The sequence below is a fragment of the Toxotes jaculatrix genome, chromosome 15 (assembly GCF_017976425.1).
Source record: "Toxotes jaculatrix isolate fToxJac2 chromosome 15, fToxJac2.pri, whole genome shotgun sequence".
Classification (NCBI taxonomy): domain Eukaryota; kingdom Metazoa; phylum Chordata; class Actinopteri; family Toxotidae; genus Toxotes; species Toxotes jaculatrix.
Genome location: NC_054408.1, coordinates 1,996,429 through 2,008,436, shown reverse-complemented (window position 1 = coordinate 2,008,436; position 12,008 = coordinate 1,996,429). Strand labels below are relative to the sequence as shown.

At 45.6% G+C, this 12,008-nt stretch overlaps 1 protein-coding gene across 5 annotated transcripts in view; it reads right to left on the bottom strand.

Moving 5' to 3' along the window:
• dgkh (diacylglycerol kinase, eta) overlaps nucleotides 1-12,008 on the bottom strand; it is a 45,362-nt gene that overhangs the window by 24,120 nt on the left and 9,234 nt on the right. For all 5 annotated transcript variants that reach the window (XM_041057155.1, XM_041057154.1, XM_041057157.1 and 2 more), the window contains 2 exons: nucleotides 10,074-10,184; nucleotides 6,518-6,598 (listed from right to left, as the gene is read on the bottom strand). In XM_041057155.1, coding sequence (XP_040913089.1) covers nucleotides 6,518-6,598; nucleotides 10,074-10,184 — 192 coding nt within the window. The remainder of the gene's footprint in view (nucleotides 1-6,517; nucleotides 6,599-10,073; nucleotides 10,185-12,008) is intronic.

Below are 12,008 nucleotides of genomic sequence, written 5' to 3'. Positions count from 1 at the left end.
TTCTCTCCGTCTCTTTGTAACTCATCTTGTCCTTATGTTATCTCTGTTCATCTTAGTGGGAGCAGGGAGGCTGAACAGAGGAACTGTTCGCACACTGACGTCTGATTTGACTGAATGGTCTCATCAGAAAACATGATTACACTGGAAAAAAAAAGATTTACTAATCCTAACAAATCTACTGTTCGGTCAGACTTCAGTGTTTTTGTCACATTTTTTTTCTGTTCACTGAGGCTTTAACAAAGTGCACAAACACAGGGCTGCTCAGCAACGCAGCAAACTGAAGGCCTGCACTTTAAAATACTGGCTGAAGAGAGGTAGTGTTTCCTCCACAGGAGCACTGCATAGCTCTGCAACTGCTAATTATTTTCATTATCAGCTTGTTATTTTATCTATATAGTCAATTAATCATTTAGGAAACAGAATGTGAAAAAACTGTGATGTCTTCAGCTTCTTTTTTCTGACCAACTGTCCAAGAGATTTGCTGTTACACACATGTTTACACACAAGAGCAACAAATCCTCGCATCTGACAAACTGAAACCAGAGAATCCAGGTCAATTTTTCTTTAACGATGCTTAATTATTAATGAAACTACAGACCATCTCGCAATGGGATCACAGAGACCACAACCCTAACACACCGACGGTCCAACCCACAAGTCCTCAGTGCTCGTGGCTCAGACCACACCCATCTTCAAACTCATCTCTCACACACACACACACCATGATCTGTGATGGGCTGTAACACAAAAAAATCCTTAATCAAGCAGGAAGAAAAGGGAAGCACTAAAGTAAAAATGTGTGATAAATAACTAATAAATTTAGTCTTGTCCAGTACTGAAGCCAAACAAAGGGCCTCTTCAGTGACCTCACAGTATCTTCACATTTTGATTTACTGAAATTTTCTTTACTGCTGTCACCAAAGATTTTTCCTTACCTGAGGCCGACAGAGCGGTCTTATCTTTCATCATTTCCCTCTCCTTCTCTCTCACACTCTGTTTGAGGCTCAGATTATAAACCTGCTTTTAGCAGATATTACATTTCAGATGCATTTTCCTCTCCTGTAGGGAGAAGCTGGCAATGACTCCATGATCAGAAGCAGTGGTTTAAAATGTTTACATTTCAATTCCCTCCTCCTACATTTTGCATCTCTAAGAAGGAACATGGTACAAACCCTTGGTAAACAGAGAGGAATTCTTACAGTAATTTCCATACATGAAAACTTTGGAGGGGAATGAATCTCCCATGTTCTGGCCTGTTGATTGTCAGTATCACCGTGTGCTGCACACACTTTGCGTTCATTGATTTTTTTTTCGAGGCACCATTTCAGACCAACCATTCACCATAATCTGAAGCCATATGCTCAGCTGCTGATGGGATCCATTCTATTCTTGAATTACACCCATTTTGGTGATAATTGGATAAATGTGTAGCCGTGCAGGCCGCACATCCTGCAGACTAAACAGACATCGATGAGTCCCAGAAAAACACAGGGAAACAGTGAAAGTAGTGATTACACCAGCAGCACCTCAGGCTCTTACAAGGTGTTGAGAACAGCAGGTGCACAACTGCACTGTGTACTGTGCATGTGTGTGTGTGTGTGCGTGTAATGTGCATGAGTGTATGTGTATGTTGGGGCGTACGGATGCATCTGTTTTAGCACTGCTTGTCTTTCTGTGTGAAGGCTACAGCTAACCATCTGCTTTACAGCCGTGTGTTGCCCACACGCAAAGCTGTGGTAGAACATGACACACATGCATTATTAAACAGGCAACGTTATTTAGGGAAAACAACCTGAACCACAAAACTAAATGTCTTACACACGAAAACAGAACTTTTGTTGAACTTTAATTATAGTTTCCCTCTTGTGACGTGTTCTGAACTATGGTCATGTTAATAATATAGTATATATAATACAGTGGTTGGGTTGACTCCTGACCTCTCACCCCTTGCTATCCTTAACAGTGCATTCACACACGCAGCTAAAACAGGACAAGAAGCAGCATATGCATTATTTTAAATGGGAACCTGTTACATAAGAAGGCAGCAACGTGCAGAGGTACAAAGATGCAAAGCGGCGACCAGCGGCGCAGCAAACGGAGACCGGAGGAAAATCAGAACATGTAAAAACGACGTGTTCAGTGCAAAGCAGATTGTAATCATGAACCCGTTTGTTTGAACGCACATATGGTGGAGCAGTGTTACGTAAAACTGGATGGTATGACACTGCTTACACGATGGAAATGTAAAAGACACGATCTGACAGTGTTAGTGTGAAAACAACAGTGCTTCATTTAGTTAAACGAAAAGAAAAAATAGTATACAGTATATGTAATAGTATTACATCTGAAACTCTGCATCGACACTGGTATAAAACAGGTGGAAGGTCACAGGTCTGTCAGACATTTTAAACACTCAACACCTAATCAAGAAAATGGACAGATTGATCAGTGATGGAAATAACTCTGTGCTGCGGCCCTGAATGAGATGAAGGTGGAGAGGGAGCTGCTCTGCTCTACGGCATCTCGAGCTCAAATCACCCACCTGACCAGCTCCCTGATCACTCACCTGAATCACTCGTGTAATCAGCCATTCAGCAGGTAGAACAAGAGTAAATCTGCTGTACTCTCTCTCTCTCTCTCTCTCTCTCCCTCCTTCTTACTCTCTCTTCAGAGAAATGTGTTTTCCTCAAACGTTAATCACAAAACATTTTCCACTAGGAACTGCAAGGATTAGTGTGTGTGTGTGTGTGTGTGTGTGTGTGTGTGAGTGTATGGATGCACATGCACTTGGCAAATTGATCCCTTTGGACATAGATCATCCTGTCTCTCTGCTGGTGTACTGTATCCGTGTGTGTGTGTGTGTGTGTGTGTGTCTGAAACAGGGTAGTGATAAGATTGGTTGCCAGGGGAAACAGGAACTGCTGTTTCCAAAAATGGCTTTAGGCATCCCTCAAGTGTGGAAAACCTCTCCTGATGACTGACCTTCAGAACGGAATATGTCAGGTGTGTGTTTGTGCGCATGTGTGTTTGTCAAGTGACAACAAGAAGTGGCTCTTTGATCAGAATCTGCATCTGTAAGTGATGAGGAGAACACGGAATCACGAGCCTCGTTTGTTTTGATTTTTGCCAGAGAGGCAGCCACCAAAGATTAGCTGATAATGGGGGACACCCGCTGCTGTTTACACACACACAGACAGACACACACACACAGACACACACACACGGCGCGGGATTGGTGCACAGATCCTGCATCCACTGGGACCAACAGCACAACAGCAAAAGACAGCAGCAGCTGCTCTCTCCCTGTAACACACACGCACATGCTCGCACAGTGATCACAACACTATTAACTACACAACAACGATGAAGCAAGTGCACATTTCAAAGCTGCGATTCATTTCATGGATTTAAAAGTGGATGGTAATAAGTGAGCCCCTCCAATAAACATGAGTGAGACCGGGAGAGAGGCGGCGCACCCCCGCAGAGTGTGGAATGAGTTTAGGGTTTGGGTTGGGCTGAGCTCCCCCCTCACGTGGACTTCACGGTGCTCTCTCTACAGCTGCAGCGCCGCTGCCTCATCGTATATTCACACTGGCTGCTTTCCAGCGCACAAGTGAGCCGATGGCAAGAGCAACAACAAAGATGTGACACAGCACGGATCAGCTGGTCACATACGTGTAGTGTACGTGTCAGTGCAGACCCAGTCCTGAATCTGATTTAGCCTCAATTATTAACCAATTATAAATATTCTTTATAATTTACATTTTTTATCATTTAATAAATAATTAAATAAAGCTAAAACATTGTTGAGGTGTAGAGTTTAGATTAATTACACCGAACTATGCACTAGAGAAAAGAGTGACATGATTCCCCTGCATAACTGGTGTAATTCACCCATTTACCCACACCAAGTGAACGCACACAAACATGCACTAGAGACGCTGGGGCAGGCGGCTGCCTAGTGAGGCGCCCGGAGAGCTGGGGTAGATGTGGTGCCCCTTCTTCACAGCCATGGTCGCAGAGACAGGGGGAGGCGCGTCTCCTTCACCACCAAAGTATCCGTTTTTTTTGCGCTTGGTCGCGGGATCGAACCCACGATCTCAGGCCGGTCCAAAGTCCAAAGCCGCAATCTTAACTTGCTGCGCCACGGCTGCCCCTTGTTTTCTTTTTAGGTCCCCGGGGGGAGTCCCTGGTCCCCGCCCCCACGTGCATGCACATGAAACACACTGAGCCGACAGAGCTGTGGATCTAAGCACAGGCACGAGTCAATCACTCATTCAAACCGTCCAACCAAGCAGCACCAACCTGCACAGGTGATACCAGCAGCATCACTCATCCTCAGAAGACCGACCGACAGACAGACAGACAGACAGACAGACCGATAGACAGACAGACAGACTCACAGACAGAGACTGGCAATTACTCTGCACAGTCAGAGCAAAGCCCTGCAATGCTTCCTCTGCAGTGGTCTCTGCCTCCCCCCCCCCCTCTCTCTCTCTCTCAGTCGTGATCACACAACCTGTCCGATGAAGCCTGGTCTCCCCCTGTTGGTTTGCGTGACTGTGTCTGGGTTTGTGCGCATTACAGAGAAATGCATGCGTGTGCAGCCGCTGCAGGTGAACTGCCCTTCAGCATGTCACGTTACCTTTGGTTTTGTGTTTCACTGCTCCTTTGCCGTCTGTCCCGTCTTCATTACCTCTCGGCTGCACTCCTCTTTTCCTCTGCATCCATCTTTCCTCTCCCACTTCTCAGTGCTCACTTATGCCTCGATCTCGCTCTGCCCCTCTCTTTCTCTTTTCCCCAGGGAGCGCACTCAGCGATGGTGTGACATCACTCCAGGATTTCCTCTACTGCACTACCTTGCTGTGTCTTTCCCTTCGCCATCGTTCCCCATCAGTCATTTATTTAATGTGCTGTATTTTTGTCCAGACCTTCTCTCACCTCCGTCTGTATTCACACTTCTCAACCACATCTCGTCCTCACTTCCCTTTTTCTATCTGTCTCCTCTCTCTCCATCCCCCCGTTCCCCCTTCAACATCACCTCTTCTTCCACCTTCTCACCATCTGATTGGGATGCTGATGCTCATCAGGACGTGTTGAGCTCAGCTCCAAACCCTCAGAAAAGCAAAGCAGCATAACAAGCATGTTTATTAACCCTGAAACAAACAAACACACACGCGGTCACGACTGCACACACATGCCGCACACACATGCAGCAGAAGCACATAATCTTATTTATGATTATGGCAGACGTTAAGCCATCGCAGTCACTCACTGAAGCGTTTCAAGAGGTTGCTAAAAATAGCTCTGTGCTCTCATCTGGGCACTGTTCTCCTGCCTGCCTCCTCCTCCTCCTCCTTGTTTCTTATTATAGCAACACTCTGGGAGATGCGAGACATTTATAGAAAGGACAGGGCACCACAAGCTCTTTCACTGTCTGTTTTCATCCTCGTTACTCCTAATACTCGTGTTCATTTCCCTCCACCTCCCACACAAACTCATCCAGCTCAGCAGCTCATTCTTTTCCTGAACAAGCATCCATTCACAGCAGCACCACTCACTTCCTTCTCTCAGTAGCTGCAGCATGTGACAATTACATAAGGAGCAACGCTGGCAAAATGTATTGAAATATCATCTAAATATAACGAGGACTGACATTTTCAGGTGTTTGGTTGATCATTATCCTTGAAGGGCAAATCCTGTTTTCTTAGAAACCCTGATGGATCTCCAGCTGAATGCATAATGGCTGTGAGTGCTGTCCGCTGTGGCTGAATGCAGTCCAGTGTTCATTAAAATACTTAAGTACCTGCGTTCATACTGGGATTCATGGGACCCACTGACACAACCAGAGCCTTTCATAAAACGTGGTCCCATCATTGGAAATCGTCCCTGTGACTTTGCCTGGTGCTGAGAACAGAACTCTGTCTGACTGACGCTGACCAGGGGGCAGTAAAATGTCTGTATCACTTTCAGGTTCAGGCGTGATTAATAAAATAAAAGTTTTAAGTTTAAGCCACACTTACAGGACAATGGGAACAACCATGTGACCTTCATCACCAGCAGGTTTACTGTTGTTATTATTTACTGGTGATTATTTTGCTGTAACTGATTTATTTACACGGATATTTGGAAAGTAGTTAAAATTTTCTCGATGGTGATGAAGTCATTCTTTTCCAGTGAGAAAGGGGCTGACATTAAAATAACCATTAATGCCTTTTCTACTGGTGCAACTGGTGAAGAACCATGACATTCATCCAACCACAAAACCAAAAGAAACAGAGCTTAGAGACAGAAACTCTCATCTGCATGAAAACCCAGAGCCTGAATGTGTTTTAATCATCATAACTTTGCAGTAGAGCGACACACGTTGGTGTGGTTCTGCTCCACTGGTGACACACTGTGACACTGTGACACACTCAGTCCCTCTGCGTGACACGTGCCTTTGCCTGTGATCTCCCCTGTAACCCACTGTGTGTGTGTGTGTGTGTGTGTGTGTGTGACTGTAAGATGCACTCACTGTAAAGCTGTTGTTGACATTCTTCGTGCTGGACTCTGCTACGCTGGCATCCGATAGATCCACCTCGTCAAAGATAAGGGACTACAGAAAAGACGAGGTGTATGTGTTTGGAGGGAGAGGGGACAGAGAGATAGAGGGAACAAAAAAGAACAAGAGAATCAGCCTTTGGACAGTTTTATCAACAACTTAGCTTAATATCACTTGTATACGAGGGCATGAGGAAATGTCTCGTTATGGCCACAGCAAACAAAGCAGACCTGACATGAACAGGAAGCTACTGCAGGTGTCACAGAACACATGAAAGTGCACTTACTGTCTGATAATAAAAATTATATTTTCAGTTTTAATAACGTCACACACGCCTCTGTTCAGCAGTTACATCTATTTTTGGTCTGAGGAGCCACAAGCTTCAGGTAACACAAGACCTCCAAAAACAACACGCTGGCTCTTACGTAGGAGAGGTGGGGTCATTTTAACATGTCTGTGCAGAGAGTTTGTTTCATGATACGTCCGTGTTCTGAAAAATGATTTATCAATTCCTCGTAATTTACTGAAAAAGAGACAAAGTAAATAGAAACTTGTGGAACTGCAGGGTTTAGTAAAATAAGGCAAACAGCAGATGTACATTACCACATGTACATTTCCTGACCCATGCGTGTCATGGAGGGCATTATGTTATGGTTAAAATACTCTGCAGCTTGTCAGACCATTGGGTGGATTATTTTTATGATGGGCATGAGGAAATCAGTTAGAATTTGATGTCTGTTACAGTGGACCAGTCTGAGCTGATGGCTCAGAAGCGTTCTGGTCAGGAACAACGAGTCCAGTTTGTCCGACGCTCTTAGATCACTCAGCCACGCTGCAGCGAGGCTTTCCCTCCTGTGTTTCCCTCCTGTGTTTTCACTCTGTACCTACATGAAAATAGTGCCAACAACATAACGCTGAATGTTAATATGTTTTATTGAATTTCTGTGTTGCTGAGGAGCTGGAGCCAACTCCATCCAGTACAGCCAGCAGACAGCCAGAGTCTCCGAACAGGAACATGATATCCTAACAGAGCCGTGATGCATAAGGCATGCAGCTGAGCTCTTAAAGAGCCGCAGGCCAAAAACCGATGCCGTCAAAGGAATGCCCTCCGACTGAGTGTGTGTGTGTGTGTGTGTGTGTGTGTGGGAGGAGTGAGCCACTGCAGCTGTCAGAGGGAATGGCCAGTTAACGACGCCTGGCCAGAGAGGGACACCAGCCAACGCTTACTCTATGTGTGTGTGTGCGTGCATGTGTGTGTGTGTGCAGGGGAAGCGTGTGTCCCAGCACTTTCACATATGCCTACAAGTGCGTGTGAATGTGTGTGTGGAGTGTGGAGAGGGCCTGAGTATGAATGGCATGCCAACACAAACACTGCCCCCCTGTTACAGTGCTCCTGGCTGCTACAGCAGTGCATCACGTGTGTGTACTGCATGTGTGTGAATACTTTCAGTTCTTTTGACACAATCCTTTTCCCTCCCTCTCACTCACCACACCACCAGCACACACACACACACACACACACACACACACACACACACACACACACACACACACACACACACACACACACACACACACACTTGTATATGTGTGGGCACACACTCTACTGTCTTGAGGGAAGCTGTAATGAAAGCTGACAGTGAATGGTGGACAAAGGCAAGCATCCAGACCCTCTGTAACCCATAGATCCAGAGCTTAGCTCAGCAGCTGCATCTCAGCGACCTCAACGAGCCCCTTGTCCTACCTCCGTCAACTCCTCTCTCCTATCCTTCGGTTCTCTTCAGCCCGTGTGGTTAAACTACTGAGGAGCTGACTTGGTTTTCTGCACAACCAGGAGGGAGAGGAGAGGAGAGCGGCTCCTAGGACAAACTGAAGTGCTGAGATGTAGCCTTCCTGATGGATCAATGAGGAGGTCAGGCTTCTTAAGCACAGGGCAGCACAGCCAGCCAGGCCACCTTGGAGACACCAGAGTGGATGGACATGTAGGGAATGGGCACTTATCTATAGAGGCTAACATCACTGTCTGGCCATGACAGAAAGAACTCGATCACCCATTATGTTCCAGTTATAAAGGACTGATCCATAACACACGACCAAGAAAACACAGTATTTATGATTTTTTTTTTTCCCACTCTCCCAGCATGGCCAACGAGCGACTTTACGCTGCAGAGGACAAGCAACACACAGTGTAAGGCAATAAAAGCCACGGACTCAGTAAGTTTAACAACATAAACTGATCCAAGTGTGGCCTTACAGTCGGTACACGTGTTTTGCTGCCCAAACTGGGGTTATATCCATCTTATATAAAGTGCATTCATGTCATATGGCAATAAAAAAAGTTCCAGACTTGCAACCTCGTCTGAGTTCTCAGTAGGAAGTGTGGAAGTCGTTGAAAGAGCTTAATTTTGTCTCAGTTCATCCACAAAATGGCCCCCACTGTCTGAATGACACCTATCATATTATTTTGCTTCACATCTGTAAAGCACCATATGGCATGAATGTAGCACTGTTGTGCACAGGTGAGTGGGCGAGTAGGGAATGGTCTGGCCCATGGCCCCTGGCCCCTGGCAGTGCTGTGCTGACCCGGATTCTCACTAGGCCTTCCTCAGATCCGCTGGCACCCAGAGGTGGGGGGGAGCGTCGTGCACCCGTCCAGCACACAGACAGAACTCGCCAGCACACGCGACTCCTGGACACTCTGCGCAGCGCCCGCTCCTGCCAGCGCGCCAAAGCACTGCCAGACTAGTGCGCGTGCACACACACAGGTACACACACACACACACACATGTTCCAGACCAGGGTGGTTGGGTTAGAAGCAAAGAGGAAAGAGAGTTCAAAGGTTAAGAGCAAAAATGTACTTAAAGTAAAACAGAGGAAGGAAATTAAGATTGTGATTAAGAAAGGAAAATAAAGGATCTGAGGAAATTTGATCAGGAAATGAACAAAATTAGTGTAAGAAAGCATCAGGCTGAACTACTGTGCAGAAGATGGGTTATAGAAAATATGAATCAGTAATGAGCTACAGTCAGCTGCAACAGGTTAACTTAGCTTAGTATAAAGACTGGAAACAGAGGGAAACAGGTAACAAATACCAGAACCTCTACAGCCGGGACCAGTGGAGACACTCCGGGACACAAATCCTGCAGAGCTGCATTTTCCTGCTTTGATTTTTGTGTGGATTAAACAAATATCTTGTTAGTTAGTGAGCTGTAAAGGTGCTGGTAGGTCGTTTTTTTTACCTTTGGACAGAACCAGGCCACCTGTTTCCCCTTGTTTCAGTTAGACCTTAATGCTAAGCTAAGCTAACAGGCTGCAGGATCTTCTGATCAAACTCTCAGCAAAGTAACCGTATTTGCCAAAATGTAAAACTATTCCTCTAAGATTGTCTGCTTGTCTCCGAACCACTGAAATTTTGGCTCCAGACACTAAAGCTAGTCAACACTAACTACGTCAGCGTACAAACAGAAGATCTGTTCACCTGTAGCTACTTGTGTATTGTGCTGCACGGTGATGCACTGGGTACGCCTACCTTGGCATCTTTGGCGTAGTAGAGAGTTCGGCCTCTCAGTTTGAAGTAACGCTTTTTCCACCTCTGGAAGGAGCTGGTCTGTTTCAACAACAATCCCTCCTTTATACTGGTCTGGATGGAGAAAAGACACAATAAAAGAGTTTTATATCAGTGAAAGGCTCCATCAGAAAATAACAAAGCTTCACTCACACACACACAGCATCTCACTCTCAGATGCAGAACACCCTCTTGCATTTATCTACAGGAAACTGTCAAAGTGTATACTGTTTATGTGTGTGTGAATCTGAGCACCAATTTCATGCATGGGAGACGAGGAATCGGCCGAAAAGTGGAGAAGAAAGGAAACCCATTACACACACACACACACACAAACCACCCCTCATTTCTCTGAAGAGCTGTAAACACACATCACTCACACTCAACCCGTTCCCCTGGGCCAGGGAGAAAAGAACGACGGACATGGAAGTAGAGAAAGAAAGAAAAGAGAAGAAAAGAGGGGAAAAAGGGAAAGTATGGCATCCCATTGACTGCTTCTGCTACCCTGGACATCTGTCAAACTCGGAGGACTAAACACAAATGTGTCTTACAGCCTAAGTTGGACAAACTTAAAAGAGACTCACATCGGGACGTTCTCCTTAACGTCTTAACGATGATGTTCCACAAACCGGGAACATTTTATGGGGATTTTGAAAGTTAGTTAGTTTGAGGAGGAGGGAAAGAAACATGCAGTACACCACGGTGTGAGAGGCAGGGCTGGTGAGACTCAGATGAACAGAAGGGAGAGTGAAAATGGACTGGAATTTTATTTTAAATAAGCCTAAAGAATAATGGGAAGATGGACAAAGAAGTAGGGACTTCCTGTCTCTGATACAACCTGTGCATGAGTGTGTGTGTGTGTGTCACATCAAATCAGACCATCTCTCCATGTGCAACACAACACACACACATACACACACTTATCATCATTATAACCACCATCTTGTATACATTAACACACACAAACACACACTGGACATACAGAGCAAATACAGCGAGACATGGAACAGTGGACACGGGAAAGATAAAACACACACACACACACAAATGGAAATGCTGTGTGGGGGAACATCATTCTCTCTGGGCACACAGAGGAGAGGTGGGGCACACGCACACACACACACACACACACACACACACACACACACACACACACACACACACACACACACACGCACACGCACACGCACACACACACACACACACACGCGCACGCGCACACACACACACACACACACACACACACACGCAGGAGCTATTTATAGCAAAGGAAGGCTGCTCTCCAAGGGGAGAATTACAAACAGACACAGAGGCCTGACATCCTGCCCACCAGCTGTGTCAACTTAAACACAGAAAACACTGCAGCAGAATACAGGCTCACTGTGGAGACACACTACACACACACACACACACACACTGGCATGCCACAGTGGATGAAGCACACATACACAGAGCCATAAAGAAGGATCACACAGATACAAATCATGAAAAGAGAGGAACTGTCACTGTTACTGCTTCACTAAATGAGTGATTCTTAAAGGGTCAGTTCACACAAATTACAAAAACATACTGTGTTTTCTCACTTATCCATAGTGGTGTCAGCGTGTCAGTGCTGCAAAGTTTATTTGTCAAGGTTTTTAAAACAGTAACAGCAACAATATGTTTTCCCAGAAACAGCGTCCCTGTTACACAGAACACACTGCCAACAGTTTTCTTTCCGACTGACAGGGCTAGTCAGTTAACTGATTAGTTGATTGACAGAACTGTTTTGATAATCACATGATCTCAAATAATGAGTTTCAGTCATGCATTGAGCAAAAATGTCAAGAACTTTCTGGTTCCAGCTTCTCAAATGTGAGGACCTGCTGCTTTTCTTGTTCCTGTATTACAATAAACTGA